Genomic DNA, 21,380 nt, shown 5'->3' with positions numbered 1-21,380 from the left:
AACAGCTCAGACCAGAGCTTTTTGTCTGGCCAAAGCGTGCAATTGATGGGTCATTCGTTATACATCCCTGACTTGACACTCGCACAGAAAGAAATAAATGTGTAATCAACAATTTTCCTTAGTCGTATATGTTGTACATGTAATCGGAGTTTTAACTTGACACTTTTAAAACGTTATTTGATTTAACACTGTACTCTTATTACAAAACTAGTTTCCAAGTTATTTCTTTTTAAGTATTTAAAATCTAAATTATGATTATATTATAAGCAAATGTTTGTTTCTTCATTTAGCTTCAGTATTCTTAGAATTATCACTTACCCTTAATCTATTATCTCCCACTGTCCAAACGCGTGCTCCATAATCGTTTGATGTGCCTATTATATAGGTACCAGTGGAATCAAAATCGACGGAATTAATACCAGCACTGCTGCCTCCCAAAACGGAACGTGGTTCTGATGAGCCTGTAAGAAATAAAGAAATTAATTAAACGCAAACATTTATTTGAAATTTAAAAATGTTAAATGTTTAACTCACCTTTCCCCACATCCCACAGCTTGACCTTGCGATCCGCACCTCCCGTTGCAATGACACGTTCTATGGGACTCCAACGTACCGCATGTGATTCTGTTTCGTGGGCCTCAAATTTCATATAGATATTTGTTGGATTTGCACTCTTCATATAGCTACCCATGCCGCCGGTGTGGAAGGGATCTTGCGGTGAACCATACATTTCAGCATCACAGCCGGTTTCAATATTATGATCACCACTCAGTGTGTCGCGATCACTGTCGTCATAGGCATCACCACCAGCCCCACCGTGTATTGAGGACCCCGACGAATTACGATGATGGGTAAATGATGAATTTGGTTCACGTACAGCGTCTTCAAGTTCACGTTTCAGTTTATCGGAACGTTTTCTGAAAATTGACGGCAGTCTTTTTCTAGATATCGTAAAATTACAGATGGAATTTGTGTGTTTGGTTTTTTTTTTTTGGTATTTTTGATTTTGGATTTTGAGTGTTTGTTTGGTGAAGGGCCGAAAGGGGTAATAGCCGAAAAGTTTTGTTTCGTTTTTTGTATTGGTTTGCAACATTTTTTACATGTTGGGTGTTTGTTGTATTTGAAGTTTGGTATTTTTTGATTATTTTATTCGAGGGATTATCATCAACATTTACACACATACACACACGCACACAAACACACATAAGAAAAAATATATGAAAAAAAGAGGAGAGAAAAGAAAGAAAAATAGTGTTGGTTTCTGTTGGTTTTCCATTTAATTTTTAAACTATTTGTATAAAAAAGAACATTACAGCTGGTTGGACCTCGAAATGAAGGCCCCAATTTAGTCTTCAAAATTTAAATTTCGGTTTTTTCTAAACAATGTTAAGCGTTTTGGTGGTAGTTGGTGGAAACTTTTTTGAGGATAAATGCTTTTTTTAATTTCAAAACTGGGATTTTTATGGATTGTTAATTTTTATCATTAAGAGTATTGGGACTAAGAAATTTAAGAATTTGCATTCAATGCAGGTAATTTGAAAAATTAAACGAATGACAGTGAAGATGCAATTTGTGGATTAGTATTAAAAAAGGAATGTGAATTTAAAAAAAATGAATGCTGGACAAGACAAACTTTTCTCCAAAGCTTTAGAGCGTATGGGGTTGATGAAGGTGGAGAATGAGATTTTAGTTTCATGCACTTCTTTAAATAGATTGACATTTGGATCATGAAAAATTAAATTAATAATGGAAATGGTTATAAGTGATAAACGCGCAATTTTACAATGTCCTTTTTATGCAATCCTACACAATGAAAAATCTTAATAGATGAAATTTTTATAAATTCGATGCAATTATCAAAATTTGTGTAAATACCTGAAATCAAACTGTGCAATACAGAGCCCTGGATAGAATAGTGGTTGGTAAAATTGCCAACCAAATACACGGTTTAAAAAATACACGGTTTTGTCTAAAGAGAACTGTTAAGGTATAATAAAAATTAACCGATTATTTATCCATCAATTACTATTTAAATTCGGTCTGGAATGTCTGTACCACGATTTGGATGAAATTTGCACATGTCTCTTTTTTGGCCCAAGGACAAACCCTATTGAAATTACAGAAAATCGGTTCAGATTTACACATAGCTCCTATATTTAGTTTCGTCCAATTTTATGTAAATGGTGCACCAAACTCCCAACATTGATCCAATTGAGACAAGATTTTGCAGAGTACAGAATTAGGTCTTGATTTATATATGCCAAATTTTGATATAGCTCCCATATATAGTTTCGTCTGATTTTAATTAAATCGAGCACCAAAGAGTCAAATTTAGCCCGATAGGTCCAAATTTATGCATGCCAAGTTTTGTTGGAACCGGTTCAGATTTAGATTAGCTCCCATATATAGCTTCCCCGATTTTATGTATATGGTGCACCATACTGTCAATGTTTGTCCGATTGAGAGAAAATTTTGCATACCGTATTTATGTTACTACAGGTTGATATCCGTGAAGTTTTGTTGAAATTGGTTCAGATTTAGTTATAGCTCTCCCATATATATTTTCGTCAGATTTTATGTAAATGGCGCACCGAGGAGTTTATGTTTGTTCTATATTCACAAAATTTAGCAGCGGGTATGAAATTTAGTCTAGAATGAGTTTTGTTAAGTTCGAAATCTGTTCATATTTAAATATAGCTCACATATATACGTTAGTCCCATTTTATGTAATGGTGCACTATAGATCCTGTTCTATTTGCACGATATATTGTTGTTGAAATCGGTTCAGATGTGCATATAGCTCCCTAATATATTATTGTCCAATTTTATGCAAATGTTGGAAATGGAGGAGCCTATGTCTGCTCCCTTTACATTAAGATATAGCTTCCATATATATTTTCATCCGATTTCATCAAAATGATGTACCAAATAACTAAAGTTTGTCCGCTTAGGACGAATTAGTGCACAACGTACCAAATCGGACCTAAAATAACGTGTATTGGATTTTGTGTCGAGATAAATTCTGGATAGCGCACTGTGTTGCATGGTGGATGTCACGGTTGCCCAAATAGGTCCATTTATATATAGATCATATACATATTTTGCTCGATGATTAACATTCAATTTTTCATAAATTTCAGATTGGTATGTGTATGGGTTGTTTCAATTTAGTTCAATGTACTTCACGCAGTTAATTTCGTCCGATTCCATTTCAAGGGTGTCATGAGAACGCAACATGTTACAGTTCTCATTGCGGCATTCTAACAGGTCTGAATACTTCTCCATTGCGTAGCAATAGTATTGGCAGATATTCGGACCACCGGTGCCGTATACCTAACCATAACTGTAGTATGCACGAACAATTTGAACATGCTGTCGAATGTGACCCCGAACATTTTAGGGTAGTTGATGGCCGGAATTATGTGCCCTGCACATTCAAATGAATTCTCATCTCCGCAGTCTATATGGGGTATATTTTCATACCCCTGCATGAAGGAAGGCTGCTAAATCGGCGTTCAAACTTACACATGTCCTCAACTATAGGACCCGACGCCATGATCGTACAATCATCTGCATACGTAACGATACAGATAGAGGTTAAACAGTTCCGGAGACATCAGTCTACCCTGAGAAACTCCCTGCTTCACTGTATTAAATTTGAATTTTTTATTCCGGAAATCCACGTACGGCTGGCGTCCACACATATAATTTATTATCCAACGCCTCGAACTTGGCCGCTTAATATGGGGAGGAGTAGTGTATCAAAGGTCTTTGCTGCTGGTGACAATCGCCCTGTAAGATTCACCGTTGCTGGCATCCATGCCTTAAGTTGGCCTTAGTAGCGGGGCCACCTTGTCCATTGTTCAGGCTTCGGGGTGGCTATCGACAAATTGACGAATCTTCTCTTCGCCCTCTCGTTTTCGGGATGTTCGAGAAACTGCCGATTAAAATAACTGGCGCATTTCTTCGGTCTTCTGTCACGGTTTCGTCGTTGAATGTGACTGAAGCCCTTCTTAGCTGTGTTCGAAAGCGACTCAACCGTTTACCATAGTTTACTCATACCGTTTCCGCTTATGCTCCGCGAATACTCTGCTGAACTCCAACGTATGTTCCCTGACCCTAATATCTGCTAGGTTAAATCGACGGAGCACATCACGGTCATTTGCTAGACCAACTTCCTTTGCTGGAAAATTAGGTACATTTATAGTTATATAATATCAGGTGAACGGACTATCTCATTCGAACCAAACATTGTAGTACCTAATATTTGAACCAAGCCTGTATATGGTTTGAAGATAGGCCCACTCCTTCCAGTACCTCCCACAGAAGAGATCAACAATTCTAAAATTTGCAAACCCCTTATGAAGCGAACGGAATATTCAATTTAATCTATACTTCCCACATCGTAATATTTTTTATCGGTACAGTCCTTCTGTCTGCTTTAATCCAACTATTACAAATGGTAATATTTTTACAAAACCAAGATTAACATCGATGATGGGACCAATCGGTCCAGTCGTTATGGTACTTCCCCCTCAAAGGACCAACATTTCAAAAACATGCAAATTTAATTTGAAGTGAGAAGATCGCTACTCGTTAGGGGCTTCAATATTATATTGTGGCTTATATCTTGTTACATTTTGAAGGATTTAACACACCCTTAGAACCAAATTAGAACTAATTCCGTGAAAATGCCACCATTTTCCCCAAAATACAGAATAATGAGGCTACCGTAAACAATGAAACAATATAGATAATTTTTAGTAGGAAGCTTTGCTTCCAATTTTGTTAAAAAGCGTGACCAATCTCGCCAAAATTGCAAATAGTGAGAAATATGTTTTTATGGAGATTATGTTAATAGGTGGATTTTGGTAGGAGGAATATTAAAAAAAAAATATTGGTATATAGATTGATTACCCAATGAGAACTCATAATAGAGAAGCGTAGCCATTTCAGGTGAAAAAGTGCAAAAATCAGAATTTCAATACCTAAGATAAATACATCCATGTATCAAAGCTCTATCCTAAATATTCCCAGCTCTATCGTTGTTTCATCAAACTAACCTATATGCATTAATAGACATAGAATTTTATTGTTATCGAGAATATATACCTTATGGGGTATGCGGATGTTGCAAACGGAATAATAAATTTAATATACATTCCACCTTATGATGGAGGGTATAATAAATAAAATCGAAAAATAATAGAAGCCAACTGTCGAAGCACTTTCGCCACTCCGGTTGATACCCAAAAAGGGGGTTTTGAAGGCATATTCTGGCGACGAAAAAAGGTAGACCCCGCTCTTTTTATTGATGTTTATATAAAGCCGATGGTAAATCAATTTAATGATAACTCCTTTATATTTATACTGTCTGTGGAGTCTGGTACCCATTAAGATAAAAATTTTTAATAAGTTTATTTTTACAAGCCTTCTACTGAAATAAAACCCTGAGTACATCGCCGATCGGCAACACCGAATGATATTTTCTACTATTTTATCCAAACATCAAATACATATTGACCAATACTCTGATATATCTTCCTTAAAGTTCTACCCCTACATTTCAAATAATCATTTGCATATTTTATTCGAAACAACTGCAATTTGATATTTAGGATTTCTAATTGGAAGCTGAGCTAAATTTTAGTCTATATTCAACGGTCTTGTTCCGCTTTTAGAATTTTTGAAGGCCCTGGATGTATTCTTTAAAGGATGTGGGTGTAATTTAAGAAAAGAAAACCAAATTTCTCAAAAGATAGAAATGGGCATAGGGAAAGGTTAATTATGTTTTGACACAGTCCCTAGATTCGATGGATTTTAAGAGCCTAGTATGACTACTGAATTCAGAAACAAGAATGGAACAGTGTCTTTCATTTAGACGAATTTAGAACTCCTTAGATAAGACCAGTTCTAGAACTGACAAAAATCAAATATCCTCAACACCATCATCTACCAAATCACTTGAACATTGAAGACAATGACACCACCTTAGACCATACCAAAAGTATCAAAAAATTTTGAATCAAAATTACACATAGAGGAGAAACAAACAAGAACCACACTTTTTCTTAAAACATGAAACTAAAAACAATATTTAAAATCATGCTCTACTACATACAAAAAATTATATACGAACTGAAAATAATTTTTACAACAATTATTCCGTTACGAATCTGATTATTTCATTTAATAAGGATGAATATAAGTCAACGATAAACTTGTTATGGAAGTTAAAAGTTGCATTTGGAGGTAAACACAAATTATATATTTTTTATTGATTCTCAATTAGGTACGACGAACTTAAATTTAATTTTTGGAAGACATCGTAGTACACACATGTATTTAACTATGTCAGATTTTTATTCTGAGCTTTATATTGATCCTTACTTAAAAAAATCAGTAATAAATTAAATAAATATTGCACGATAACAATCATGTTACTACTACTCATATATACACAAAATACAAAAAGATTCTACAGAAATTAATAAAAAAAATAACACAGAAATCTACTATACTTTTCAAAAAGGATAACAAGAAATGAATGAAATTAAAATGAAAACAATAGCGAATTAAGGTATTGGGATAGCCAATTACACAAAAAAATAATTCTAGGCAACCATTAACCAAAAGAAAAAATAACAAAAAATGTACAAAAATATAAATAATGTTATGCAACAAAATTGCGTATTTAAATTTTTTTTGGGGGGATGAAAGTCCTTGGTGAATATAATAAGAGCGTAGAAAGTTCAAAGTCGTGTGATACAATTTTTACGGTGGGAATCCAATAGTAGTAGTAGTAATCTATCTTACTTAATCAGAATATTTTTAGATCGTATTTCTCCAAGCAAATGGAATGAACTTTTGGACTTTCTAACAATATTATATGTTTTGACAATCATATTTTACAAAAATTTCCTTTAGATTTTACGTTACTATGTAGAGTCATGGAACTCTATTGAAACGTTTTTGCTTTTGTGAAGTCCTTTGTGATTGAAATATTAAAAATACTGCATACGAAACTGGTGCCAATTTGTAAGTGTGCAGATCGTAAAGGAATTAGGAATCTATATGCAAAATTTCGTACTCTATCGTAAACATTGGGCTCTCAAACGTGATTAAAACAGATAGACGGACATTATCAAATCAACATAGAATTTTACTTTTACAAACCTGGATCTTTATAGGGTCTCAGACGTATATTTGGCGGTGTTTCAAACGAAAAAGCAAAATCTTATAATGGAGGTTTTCTCAGAAATATAACAAAAATTAATTTAGTTGGAATACAAATGAGGTTTTGAAACATTTTCATACGGATATACTGTTATTAAGTCGGACTTCTGAACCTCTTGCAAAAAACATTTAAGAAAATGTGGATAATAGTTGGAAAAGGTAATGTTCGCATTCGAACATTACCTGACAGCAAATATCTATAACTGCTAACAACTAGTTATTCGTTTTCTAGTTCACCAACAAAAATATCAGCATATCCAATCGTATTAACTCTTCTGCATTCTTATTATTTCCATCAAAGACTTTCATCGCCAACAATAAATTTTCCATTCCACCACAATTTTGTTGCTCAGTGTAATTAAATAAAAAAGCCAATTAATTAATGTAACTACAAAATAAAAGCCAATTAAAACATTTAACACAAAACACAAGGAATTTCAATATATTAATATCTCAAAAATACTTACCTTATAAAGCTTTCGTTTTCTTCATTCAATTTATCGGCATCCTTGGCTTTGTAGTGCATTAAACGATCCAATAAACGACGATTTTCATCCTGATTGATTTCAATCATCGGTTGCGTTGTCAACGACATGGAAGAAGAAGAGGATGTAAATGAATATGAAATAAATTGTTTTATTGTTTTAAACATTTTTTTGGAACAATTTTTATTAATTGGGAAAATGTGTTGTGGTCGTTAGCGTAATGATATGTAAAATGAAAATATTTTCAAATTTTACTTTTCATATTGCCGGCAAATTTTCGCGACCACACTCATATTAGCATTACAAAAACAAATATTTGTCTTAAATTTTCATGGATGCTTCTTAATGGCTTTTCACGTTACCGACCGGCTGTTGGTCTGCAGTAATTTGTCATTTCATTGTCAAATATTTGTGATACAATTAAAAACATATAAGAAATTGTTGAACATCTTTGCAATGCACATATTCTGTACATATAGACAATTTTCTATTCTGTGGTGTCTTTTTTTTAATTCTAATCGTCATAATGATTGATGGATGGAGTAGAGTATCCACATTCCTCATATTCCATTGTAAATTGTCTGCTAGTACGTAGCATGGCATAATTATGCCATGGTAGGTAGTTTATGCTCGGAGAAAATTAAACACACAATTACAGACTGGCAGGATGGAAAAGGGGCTAGGAATTTTAACATATCGAAAATTAACAAGCCCTTATTCAAAATATAGACCTGGGAAGACGTTTTTTTCATTCTCCAGTAATCCCGGATTTCGAGTTACAGCCACTACAATGGGTAAATGCTGCTAGATCCTTAAAAATATAGAAAATGGCGAGAGTTATTCATGAAGGCTATGTCAAAATATGAACCTACATTGATAATTTTCGCGAATAAGTTTTTCAACCTCCAGTATATCTAAAAGCATACGATTGATTGAAAAATGACGCTAAACCCTTAAAATACTGAAAATAGCGACAGAGCCTTATGTAAACCCTTATATTAAAAACAATCAGTGTATAGGTTTTTCTACCTGGCAAGAACCTAGAGACCCAACTAAAATCCACTTCGGTGTGGAAATGAGTAAAAAATCTTCAAAATGCAATAACTGAGGCAGGATCTTTATATGGGGGCTATGTAAAAATACTATATTTTTGTCAAAATTTGGATCTATAGTCGTTTAAAAAAAATCTATTTATAAAATCCACGCCTAAAGACCTGATAGTCGTTTAAAAAAATCTATTTATAAAATCCACGCCTAAAGACCTGATAGTCGTTTAAAAAAATCTATTTATAAAATCCACGCCTAAAGACCTGATAGTCGTTTAAAAAAATCTATTTATAAAATCCACGCCTAAAGACCTGATAGTCGTTTAAAAAAATCTATTTATAAAATCCACGCCTAAAGACCTGATAGTCGTTTAAAAAAATCTATTTATAAAATCCACGCCTAAAGACCTGATAGTCGTTTAAAAAAATCTATTTATAAAATCCACGCCTAAAGACCTGATAGTCGTTTAAAAAAATCTATTTATAAAATCCACGCCTAAAGACCTGATAGTCGTTTAAAAAAATCTATTTATAAAATCCACGCCTAAAGACCTGATAGTCGTTTAAAAAAATATATTTATAAAATCCACGCCTAAAGACCTGATAGTCGTTTAAAAAAATCTATTTATAAAATCCACGCCTAAAGACCTGATAGTCGTTTAAAAAAATCTATTTATAAAATCCACGCCTAAAGACCTGATAGTCGTTTAAAAAAATCTATTTATAAAATCCACGCCTAAAGACCTGATAGTCGTTTAAAAAAATCTATTTATAAAATCCACGCCTAAAGACCTGATAGTCGTTTAAAAAAATCTATTTATAAAATCCACGCCTAAAGACCTGATAGTCGTTTAAAAAAATCTATTCATAAAATCCACGCCAAAGGTCCTGATAATCGTTAAAAAAATCTATTTATAAAATCCACGACTAAAGACCTGATAGTCGTTTAAAAAAATCTATTCATAAAATCCACGCCAAAGGTCCTGATAATCGTTAAAAAAATCTATTTATAAAATCCACGCCTAAAGACCTGATAGTCGTTTAAAAAATCTATTTATAAAATCCACGCCAAAGTTCCTGATAGTCGTTAAAAAAATCTATTTATAAAATCCACGCCTAAAGACCTGATAGTCGTTTAAAAAAATATATTTATAAAATCCACGCCTAAAGACCTGATAGTCGTTTAAAAAAATCTATTTATAAAATCCACGCCAAATGTCCTGATAGTCGTTAAAAAAATCTATTTATAAAATCCACGCCTAAAGACCTGATAGTCGTTTAAAAAAATCTATTTATAAAATCCACGCCTAAAGACCTGATAGTCGTTTAAAAAAATCTATTTATAAAATCCACGCCTAAAGACCTGATAGTCGTTTAAAAAAATCTATTTATAAAATCCACGCCAAAGGTCCTGATAAAGACCTGATAGTCGTTTAAAAAAATCTATTTATAAAATTCACGCCAAAGGTCCTGATAGTCGTTAAAAAAATCTATTTATAAAATCCACACCTATGGCCCTGATAGTCGTTTAAAAAATCTATTTATAAAATCCACGCCTAAGGACCTGATAGTCGTTTAAAAAATCTATTTATAAAATCCACTCCTATCAGAGCGATAGTCATTGAAAAAATATTGTTTAAAAAATCCACGCCTATGGTTCTGGTAGTCCTTTAAAAAAATTTTGTTTAAAAAATCCACGCCTATGGTTCTGGTAGTCCTTTAAAAAAATTTTGTTTAAAAAATCCACGCCTATGGTTCTGGTAGTCCTTTAAAAAATATTGTTTAAAAAATCCACGCCTATGGCTCTGTCTCAATAGTCAATAAAACTATTAAATAAGTCTATTCTCATTGCTATGATTAAAAAATTCCAGTGTATCCATTGTTCTATCATTCCAAAACTTTCAACAATTTAAAACCATTTATTTGCAACTGGCACATAACCAAAAAGCACACGCACACACAAAATCAATTATAATTTCAGTAATGAACTGTTTATAAACAAATATTTACTCAACGCCAATATTTAAAAATAAACTTAATTATGAAATATAGTAACGACCCCTCCAAACAAAAAAAAAACTATAATTGCACATTATTATTTGTTTTATTGACTTGAAGAGTAGTCATGACAGCTGATGATGATGGAAGGAAGCATCATAATAAAGAAATGTGTGTCACAGTCACACAAAACACACAAATAAAAATAAATTCAATAAAAAATATTTAAAAATGAAGCGCTACAATTTATTTATAGAGTAGATAGCAGACAAAATAAACAAAAAATATTTACAACATAATTGTGATACATATACGAGTGAGTATATTGGTTGTTGGTCCACAGCATGGCAACAAAATATTGACTCATCTCGCGAAAAAAATGTAAATAAATAAAAACTGAAGTGAACTGAAAAAAAACTGTGGGGATCGTCCATTGATTAAGAATTAATCTACGATGAATAAACAATGAATATTCATTAAGTTTTAATTGAATTGTGATGAATGTCAATGAAAATTCCATTGAAATTGAATAGGTTTATTCGATAATTCTTGAGATTGCATTGGAAATATTTGAATTAAAAAAACTGTTTTAGGCGGTCATACGAGATGAGAAAAATATACGTTGAATTTAATAATACATTTTACAGATATTTGAATACAAAGTGTCTAAATTGAGAATCATTATTGATTTTGTGTTTTGTTATTAACGTCACCGCAGAACAGGTGTAGGTGATTTGTTTACACATTTACTCTGATAAGCTACTGTGTTGTTTTTTAGAAGTGTCGAGTCCATCGGAAATGATAAGAAATATTAACGCTAAAATTAAATTGCTTTTGTCACATTATCTATGGATAAGAATTTCTGTTTTTTGGGAATTGGGCTAACATGTGCTTGGGGAACTAACTAAGTTGATTGGAGATAACGATCAAACAAATTAAATATAACCACAAGCATTCATTTGATTCACATTTGATTGGATTCTTAAAATAACACTTATATTAAAATATTTAAACTATCTAGTCCCTCAAAAATAGAAGGTGTACCAGGAACCAAGCAATAAAATATTGAAATTTTAGGCTACTAACAAATAATGGGGAATAAATTGAAAGATGAAGAGAACAGTTCGTAACGTAACGTCAGAAACGCCAATGAAAATAATGAAAAGGTATAATAACAATCCATCGTGTAACCATTCCCGCTTGAATGAAATTAAAAGAGGCAAAAGAACAACTAATTAGGAATAATTAGTAGGAATAATATGTTTTACCAGGTAAAGCTTTAAAAGTCGACGACAGAGCCGCAGATTAGTTACACCGACTTTATATCAGTTTAGGAGGAAATAAGACTGCCGCAAACGTGGAAGAATGGCATCGTTGTGAAGATACCCAAGAAAGGCTGATTGAAAGATAATCCCCGTTCAGCGATTGTTTCATTGTAGAGCCTGCAAATATTAGTTATAATCGTAGTAGCTGTGGCTATAAAGCTGGTCCAGAGGGTGACCAGTCTCGAACTGTTTGGAATTCTACTGGAAATGGCTTCGACCACAAAGTTGGTGTAGGCCCAAAATCGTGCATCGTGCTGAAGTTGGTTTATAACCAAATAGAAGGTAGTGTTTCGCTAGGTGTGGAGTTGCATTACAACCGGTTGCTTGAACTATATATGGGTAGGAGTTTTAAATGACATCCGCTCCTCACCTAAGTAGGTGATCGCGTCCGCATTTTGGTGTGGGGCGTTGTTTGGAGCTTTGTATTACAAAACAGTGGGGTAAGACCGCAATGTAGGTACACATCTCTGCGTGCAATGGTGCACCCCTTAATCTGCTGTTCATCGATTTCATGAAAACTTTCGACACTATCAAACTGAAGCATTGAAAAAAGGGAGTTCCCAGAAAATAATCAGAATAATAAGAGCTATGTGTGAGGGTGGATAACTCTCAGTTCTTCACAACGGAAACATAAGCCAACCGTTTCGTAACAACACGAAAGTTAAGCAAAGATTAAAAGAAGGAAAAACTATTTTTAAAAAATCCACGCCTGTGGCTCTGTTAGTGGTTGAAAAATATTTTTAAAAAATCCACGCCTGTGGCTCTGTTAGTGGTTGAAAAATATTTTTAAAAAATCCACGTCTGTGGCTCTGGGAAAGATATTTTAAAAAAAAAACCACACCACGTGATTGAAAAAATATTTTTTAAAAAATCCACATCTGTATGACTGTTAGTGGTTGAAAAAATATTTTTAAAAAATCTACGCCTGTGGCTCTGTTAGTGGTTGAAAACATATTTTTACAAAAATCACGCCTGTGGCTGGATATGGAATTCATGTTTATTACCCTTCACAGCATTGGAGCTATACCTAACCGTGGGATAGTATTTCCTAGTTTAAATATCAAATGTCATAGAAGAATCAGCATAGCTCTGTTATAATTTCAGGAGACAGGGAATTGGACAGAGAATTTCATTCCGAGGGAAGGGAGCGATAAGTCACATATCTTGATCTAAAATATTATTTTTTTTTTCATGGACAAAGTTTGGATTAAGTGGGATATTCCATTGACTTCAAATGAGATATTTATAATTTTCGAACTTGATTTACATTTGTATCAAATCAGATATTCAATTAGCTCGATGGATTAACAAATTGTCAAAATGTTGACGCTTTGACCAGAAAATGTTGACTTATTTGGTCAAAACTTTCGATAAAATTCGATATCTCGTTAAAATATTAGGTTGTGGAAAATTTAGTTCAAATCAAATAGTCCGTTCACGTGATATTAAAAAAAAATCAGCAACATTTTGACTATTTTATGGGGGAGTTAAAAACAGAATGGACCGATATCCTCCAACTTTGAACTTCATCTAAGTTTGGAATAAATATTACGATATGCAAAGTTAGAATGAAATCGGTTACTCATTTCGAGAGTTTCGCTGTTTTTGGTTCCGATATGAAATGATATAGCTTGCTGTGGCCTTTAATGATCTTCACTATTCAATTCTAATGCCTCCCACCTCTCAATTAAGTCCACTTAATTTCCATAATCATTCTGGAACTATAGGCTCCTCTTTTGGTATCACATGACTCGCATAATATTATAATAAATCCTTACCAATCCGCCCGAATCGAATCTTCTTCCGCAAATGTTATAGAATCTATAGAACTACACACTGAATTGGCATTTTCATCCTGCGTAAGGAGTTAACAGGAGCCCTTTATATGACCTAGGCCTGCCAGCCAATGCTGATTTCTAACGTTAAATTGTCAAATATTTTAATGAACCTACTATAAACAAAATTTCGAGTTAAGCTTCATTTTTTATGTTTCAAACAAACAAAATAGCCGCAAAAACGTAATTACGTTATCAACGTTAAGTGACGGGGTGCTAATTTGTATCTTAATCAAATAACCAAGACTAAATAAACGTGAGTAAATAAAAAAGGTTATCGCCAGCCAACGCATGGATGGCATCACATGCTTTTCTTAACATAAATAGATAAATATTTAACATACAAATTTTTTGGATGCTTACCCCCCAAAAATTCGTACTCTCACACACACTTCTGTTTGCGTTTTCAACTCAAATCCGTAAACAATTGGCCAATTAAAATAACTATTTTTGCAAATTAGTTTAACAAATATTTTCACAAAAAATTTGAACAATGTTAATTGAATAAAAAAGGGAAAATACACAAAAATACTTGACATAAAAATAAATGAACCAGAAAAAAACTATTTTAAGAAAAATATGCTAATAATTCTAAGTATTTGGACACTTTGCAAACGTTTCAGCTAACGAAGCCAACATAAATTTGTCTCATTTGGATGTAACTGATTTTTACTCGATTTATATGAAAAATACCAGTTATATCCGGATTTTTTTAATATACCGGTCGTTGCAAACTTGTTTGAATGTTGAGGTAGGTGATTGAACTGGAAAAATCATTATTATGAATGGTCTTAATAAAGAGATTTGGTTATTCAATAACAATGGCAATTGGAGGAAAACTGTAGTAGATGATCATTACATTTGGAACCCAATAGTGCAGGTTAAATTTCCGATGACTTTATTACCTTCGTAGGTGATCGATATTGTCAACATATGGATATCCTTGTACTATTAATATATATAGTTAAGCAACTTCGAAGAAACGGAATGTATGATAAATTCTTGAAAAGAAATCTCATAGTAGATTAGCATATTCACTCATATTTTATTAAACGGCTTCTACCAGTAGGGACTTCGGGATTTTTATATGAAGACTATGTCATTGTAAGTAATCTGCTAGTTGGTTGTTTATAATCTGATAAATTTAAATACAGATCTAGATCTACAGATCTATTAAAAAAATTGGGCGGGACTGCTAAAATGTTTTTCACTTTACAATATTCCAAATAGCAAAATTACAGCCTCTTCAGTAAGGTAATTTGTGTTAAACTTTCAAAATAGCGAAAATGTAAGGGACCTACTTTAATTTGGAGATATGTCACAACATCGACCTATATTGAAAATCGTCTGCAAAGATGTTTTTCACCTTTAAAAATTCCGAATGCCAATTGGTTGGTTAGTTTTACTAAAACTTACAAAACACTGAAAAAGGTTTGGGTCTTTCATATGGGGAAAGTACCAAAACGTGGATGTAAATAGAAAGATGTTTTACACCTTAAACATTGTCGGAATGCCAAATAACATCCACTTCAGTGGGAAATTACAAAATGCCGAAAAGGGTGGGGACCTTTATAAAACAAACGAAACACGTATTAAACCTTTATGTGGGGGTTGGGTTATGCCAAAGCTTTTACCTATATTGATAATTTTCTACAAGCCTGATTATCACCCTCCAAAAAACGGAATATTTAGAATAATACACTCCGAATTGCAACCGGGAGAGGAGAACAAGATGCTGTCAGTCAAGCAACTAATGTGTTGCTTCTTCCTATACAAATTCGTTCGATTCTGGCCAACTATGATCTGGATATAGAAATCTTCTCAAGTTGTATCGAGAACGCATTGTCTCCGGACTGTTAAATAGTTGTACCCCCTGCCAGCAAAGCCCGTACGACACGTAACATATATTCAATTGTACGTCCGAGCCTACCATTATAACGATATAAGAATACGATTAAACCGTAAAAATACTGAAAATTAGACGAGACCTTTATATGAAAGCTGTGAGGCAAAAACTAAAAAAAAAAACTGAACATGAGGCTAAGGATTTATCTGGAAAAATGTAAACTTCTGTCCTAAAGTTATATCTTGCAATGTTCCTTCTTTTCGAACATTGGTACATCCGAATCTCAAAATTCCAACCCAATTGGAAAGAGTACATATCTGGCTCTGGTATTAAATAGAATTATTGACTTCGCTCGAAAATTAGCAAAATGGTGGAACTAGAATTTTTTCCACCAAAAACCAAGCTAGAAAATAAGGAAGACCTTGACCGATTACATTTAAGAGAATAACATTTTATAATTTGGAACTAGTTGGATTATTAGTCCGACTTTTGTTAACAACGAGTTTAATGTTTAAAAATCATTCATGGCGCCGCTTGAAGTCAGTATGAATATACTGCTCCAGAGCGGAGGATTATAGTTGGACGGGGCCGACCATATGATACCCTACTCAAATACAACGAAAATCTAGCTTTCAACAGCTCCACTTTCTAACCCTGGAATACTTCCCAAATCGTATTTTCGAGAGATGAATATTTACGCCATAAAGCAAAAATTTGGTCACTTTAGGTTTTGGTTGATTTGACCGATCATCAACAGTCGATCTAAGCATTTGGTCAGATTCCCTTTTCCATGATGAAATGTGTTCTGCATAGAATAAACGATCTTCATCAAAACAGTGATGTTTATTCTTCCTGGTGCAAAATTTCGTGGTGTTCGGGTCATAATTGTGGCCTCTAGAGCGACCAGAAAAACTGACAAGAATAAAGTTTTTGGTCCCCTTCATTACCTAAATATTAACCGATCATTACCAAAAGCAATAGGGGTCTTCATTGACCATAACCCATTCTACCATCCTAGTCGAGATATTACGATCGGTACACGTAAAGGTGGGTCTAAAACCAATATTTCGAGGCGTTACAAACTCTTGGGGCTGCCCAAGGCTATAATAAAATAATGACAGCATAGTTGTGTAGGGTATAAAAATCGATTTATTGAAACCGATATTTTTTTAAATATCAGAAACACTTCTTCAATGAGTAATTGGACTCTGAAATCTATTTATACACTAAGTTCTTTAAGGGTTACACCTTAGGGGTTACACCTTTTCCAAAAAAAAAAAAAAAAAACCTAGGAAATTGAGACAATTTAAGAAAATAGTCTATAGCTCAGCCAAAATGGTCTTAATGGAATCTCCAACTATAACGAAATTTAAGGAAAAAATCTGTAGCTCAGCCAAAATGGCCCTTAATTAAATCTCCAATTATAACGAAATTGTGGTCAACCAAGAAAAAACTTACCCAAGAACTAAGACAAAATAACCCTAATTCATACACGGTACAAACTATTTGTTATCAATTGTGAATTTTTGTTTACAACTATTCCATTCCCTTCCAAGGGAAGGGAATGCTGGAAAGAAGAGCTCTAGATAATTCACTTTAAACTATTACAGATTTGGTTTCTTCTCCTTAAATATTTTAAACAAATTTATGCAAAGTTTCCAGCCTTCAATGGAAAATCGTCGATAGTTAATATCGAGAAAGAGAATTCATTGCAATTAACATTTACTTGAATATTTGTGATAGGGTGTAATATAAAGGGGTAAGGCTATTTTCAGAAGGGTGTAAATATTCATAATATAATTGTTAAGGGCCAAATACATAGGCATTGGCTAAGAAAAAAATATTTTTAATGCATTTTTAATAGGACATATAAAGAACCAAGGTATTCTTACACAACGTAAACAATTCGTAAAATCTATTTATAAATGGCAATAACCATTAAACGTATACTGATAACCTCTTAACGTCGATGACAATGATGCAAGTAAACGTAATAATAAATCGCTCTCTGATAAATTAAAATTGGTCGATGGTATGACACACACACTTCCCTTTTTAACAACATTTTCCCTTGATTACATTACACATATTTTTTTTACATTTCCACTTCTACTCACCTGAACACTTCTCAACTTATCTTCTAATGCACTAAAAGCCAACTGTAAGGCGGTATATTCATCACGCAATGTTGTATTGAGATTTTTCAATTCCTCGAGACTGGATTTTAACATTTGCACTTCAGCCTTTAAGGAAGCGTTGGTATTTTTCTGTTCTGCAAGGCTACACACGCCGCGTACAAGGAAGGAAGTAGAAAAGTAAAATTATAAAATTCAATTAAAGCAAATAAGATTTTACTCCTACTCCTTAGTCCCCCAACTTTACCTTTGTTCCTTGCTGGCAATGATTTGCTGTTGTTTTTCCATTTTTAAATTTAAATCAACGATTAGTTGGGAATTTTCTCCTTTACGTTTATGCAGGGAGGTTAATTCTTCCTGCTGGGCCAGAAGTTTCTTTTCCAATGCGGCAATGGCCAACTGGGCAGCTGTGCTATCTTTACCGCCACCGACACCTGTTGAGATGGCCGTGCGTAGCTGTTCATTTTCTACGGATATTTTTAAATTGTCCGATTTCAACTGGGCAACACTGTCCAGTAGGCGATTATCTGGAAGGAAAAATAGTAAATTTTATAAAAAAAAATCCAATAATTTTTTCTGTAATGTCAACAACAGAAGCGGCAGCAGTGTCAACACCAACATCGGCATCATCATCTTCATCGTCGTTGTCCTCCTTGTTTCAGCATCAACAAATAAACAAAACAAAAATATCACAAGCACGCACGCACACACACACTCACACAAAAACACACCGTACCAGGGATGCGAAATGAAATTATTCAAATTGTACTGGCTTTCAATAAAAAGTGTACTTTTTTCAGTCCGATTGTACTTTTTTATATTTTTAATAAAATTTGTATTGTTATTAACAATTAATAAAAACATACATAAAAAAATTAATTAAGATTTGAAGCAGTCGAAGCATGTATTCTGCTCCTTTCTTTGGTTTTAATTAAATTTTGATATGAAAATATCCTTTCCACATTTGTAGATGAATGTGGAATACATAATAACCCTCTAAAAATTTGTGATAAATAAGGAAACATATCTTCGTTTAGTTCGTTTTTGACTTCAGTCATCATTGACAAACAAGTGCATATATTGTCGTTTTTGAAAGACTTAAAAATTTCTACATGCATTCTGGCATTCTCAGACTGCATTTCTAATTTTATAGTTATATGCAAATATGTACCTAATTGAGTAACCGTTGCATACACCATTTCGGTTTCAAAAAATTTAGTTTTGTATTTTGATTTAATTCGAACCTACACTAATTCAAGAATGCCCCTATAAATTTTCAAGAGAAAATCTCAACATTTTTTAAGATATAGCCGATTGATTTATTGTGTTAGCATCAAGTGACGGCAAAAGGTTTCTCAAACTTTAAACGCGTTTTTCTCCAAAAAGCGTTTTTTGCGAATGGCGGGCACGATAACTCAAAAACTAATAATCCAATCGATTTAAAAGTTCCGCCATTTTGTTAATTGTTGTGCGAAGTCAACAATCCTAGTTCATACGAGATCTAGACATCTAACACCCTTGGAATTTTAAGATTCTGCTGTTCCAGTTATCATGCCGCCATCAAAAATAAGGACTTTTCTTTAATCACAAAAAAAACAACAACAAAAACCTTTTTAAATCTCAAACCTCAACAAGCATTGGTATTCATTTACCAGTGGTTCCCTTAATACACATGACTCAAAATTCAATTTAATACAATCTGCCAATAAATAAGTCAATAAAACTTGGAACACATCAGTCTAGACCTAATTCAGTACTCTGTACAATTTTTTTCTCAATCGGACAAATATTGGGAGTTTGGTGCATCATTCGCATAAAATCGGACGAAACTATATATGGGAGCTATATCTAAATCTGAACCGATTTCAACAAAACTTCATAAACATTAGCCTAGACGTAATTCAGTACTCCGTGCAAAATTTTGTCTCAATCGGAAAAATATTGGGAGTTTGGTGCACCATTTACATAAAATCGTACGAAACTATATAGAAGTTACATCTAAATCTGAACCGTTTTCCCCAATTTCAATAGGGTTCGTCCTTGGGCCAAATAAGTCACCTGTGCCAAATTTCATTCAAATCGGATAATAAATGCGACCTGTACTTTGTTCACAAAAATACAGTCGGACGGACGGACGGATATGCATAAATCGACTCAAAATGTGATTCTATGCTTATTCTCAGAAGGAACCATGGGTCTATTTCGATTCCTTTTGCCTGTTACAAACATATCCACAAAGACATAATACCCTGTACCACAGTGTGGTGAAAGGTATAAAAAGGATTTGAAAATTCTGAAATAATAGAATTGCGCCTTAACTTTTGGGAATCAGCTTCGAAACCATTAAAATAATATTGAAGTGATTCCCACTGCGCCAAAATTGTTTCAATAACTTCTTGACGTGAAAGCCATCGAGTTGTTGAGTATTTAAAAACAACATAAATATCGGTACCGAAATATTCCTGAAACAATGAAAAATCATCTCTCTCATAGAACTGTTACAAAAATAATAATTGATATCTTTACTGAATTTATCAATCTGATCGGGAATACTGAATACTGAATTGGCATAGGACACTACGTTTAAACTATGGCAAATTCATCCATTCGTTACGACAGCGGGGGATAGCGATCCATTTAATATTGTATGTTTAAGCCCTTATAATACTTTTAAGTGAGAATAGTTTGATACAATTTAGAAATAGTGCTAAATATGTCATTGGGGTGCTATTGTATTTTTGACTTCCAAATAGTGCTAAAATTAGTACAATTGTACCAACATTTGCATCCCTGCACCGTACAATTTTTATAAACACAAACTATAGACGACCTTGACCCTCTTCTCTTCCTCGCTTTACAAATGTCTTTTTTGATGCGCTGCTCTCAGTGGTGCAGCTTTTGATGGATGCTGCCTGCCAGCCATCGACTGTTGTTGGTGTTGTTGTTGCTCTTGTAATTGTACCAGAGACTTACTTTGCTGTATGATTTCTTTAAATGGCAACACATCGCGCCTATTACGTTCCCGTAAACGATTGATTATGGCCTGACGATATTCTTGATCTTCCTGAGCCATCTCAATGCCGTTTTACGCTAAGAAGGTGCTTCTGCAACAAATCGTGTATGTCGCCCGCTTTTGCAATCAATCCTTAACACTGACCACCAAAAAAAATCCCCTTTACGTCGAGGTTTTCTTCACAATCTTCCGTTTATTTTTTGTTTCGCTTTGCTTTTTTCTATTATATTTTTACGTTTCTGGTCGTTTTGCCGTCGCTTTGTTTCTTAGTCACTACCGTCGTCGTCTTCGCGTCTTTCTTGCACCAACAATCTTTTCCGCGTATTATTACACTGTCCCGGGACATTTATGCGTTGTTTCACATCCAAAATGTGATAATCGCTTTCTCCAAATTTTGAGATAAATATGTTGTTATTTATGACTCCAATTTGTGTGTCCAATTGGTAATTTGTCAAATTGGA

General features: G+C 33.6%; 1 protein-coding gene across 1 annotated transcript; it reads right to left on the bottom strand.

The window, feature by feature from the left end:
• Positions 1–282: 282 nt before the first annotated feature.
• Positions 283–20,989, bottom strand: LOC133324080 (autophagy-related protein 16-like). Its single transcript, XM_061532965.1, has 6 exons — positions 20,880–20,989; positions 18,154–18,433; positions 17,889–18,051; positions 7,704–7,792; positions 535–917; positions 283–461 (listed from the first exon to the last, which is right to left on the bottom strand). The coding sequence occupies exons 1-6, from the start codon at positions 20,977–20,979 to the stop codon at positions 283–285; spliced, it is 1,194 nt and encodes a 397-aa protein (XP_061388949.1). The 5' UTR covers positions 20,980–20,989.
• Positions 20,990–21,380: the final 391 nt, after the last annotated feature.

The sequence above is a fragment of the Musca vetustissima genome, unplaced genomic scaffold (genome assembly GCF_032173495.1).
Source record: "Musca vetustissima isolate MV318-11 ecotype Yass unplaced genomic scaffold, APGP_CSIRO_Mvet_v1 utg4828, whole genome shotgun sequence".
NCBI lineage: Eukaryota > Metazoa > Arthropoda > Insecta > Diptera > Muscidae > Musca > Musca vetustissima.
The sequence above is the reverse complement of the archived record's forward strand: the minus strand, read 5'-3'. Positions and strand labels throughout refer to the sequence as shown.

What these genes read in the sequence shown, in the direction of transcription:
- LOC133324080 (XM_061532965.1), bottom strand. Translation starts at nt 20,979, where the DNA reads ATGGCTCAGGAAGATCAAGAATATCGTCAGGCCATAATCAATCGTTTA. An exon ending in ATAAGTTGAGAAGTGTTCAG is followed by an intron (nt 7,793 to 17,888) that starts GTGAGTAGAAGT and finishes GAAATCAATCAG; the next exon opens with GATGAAAATCGTCGTTTATT. An exon ending in GCTGTGGGATGTGGGGAAAG is followed by an intron (nt 462 to 534) that starts GTGAGTTAAACA and finishes TATTTCTTACAG; the next exon opens with GCTCATCAGAACCACGTTCC.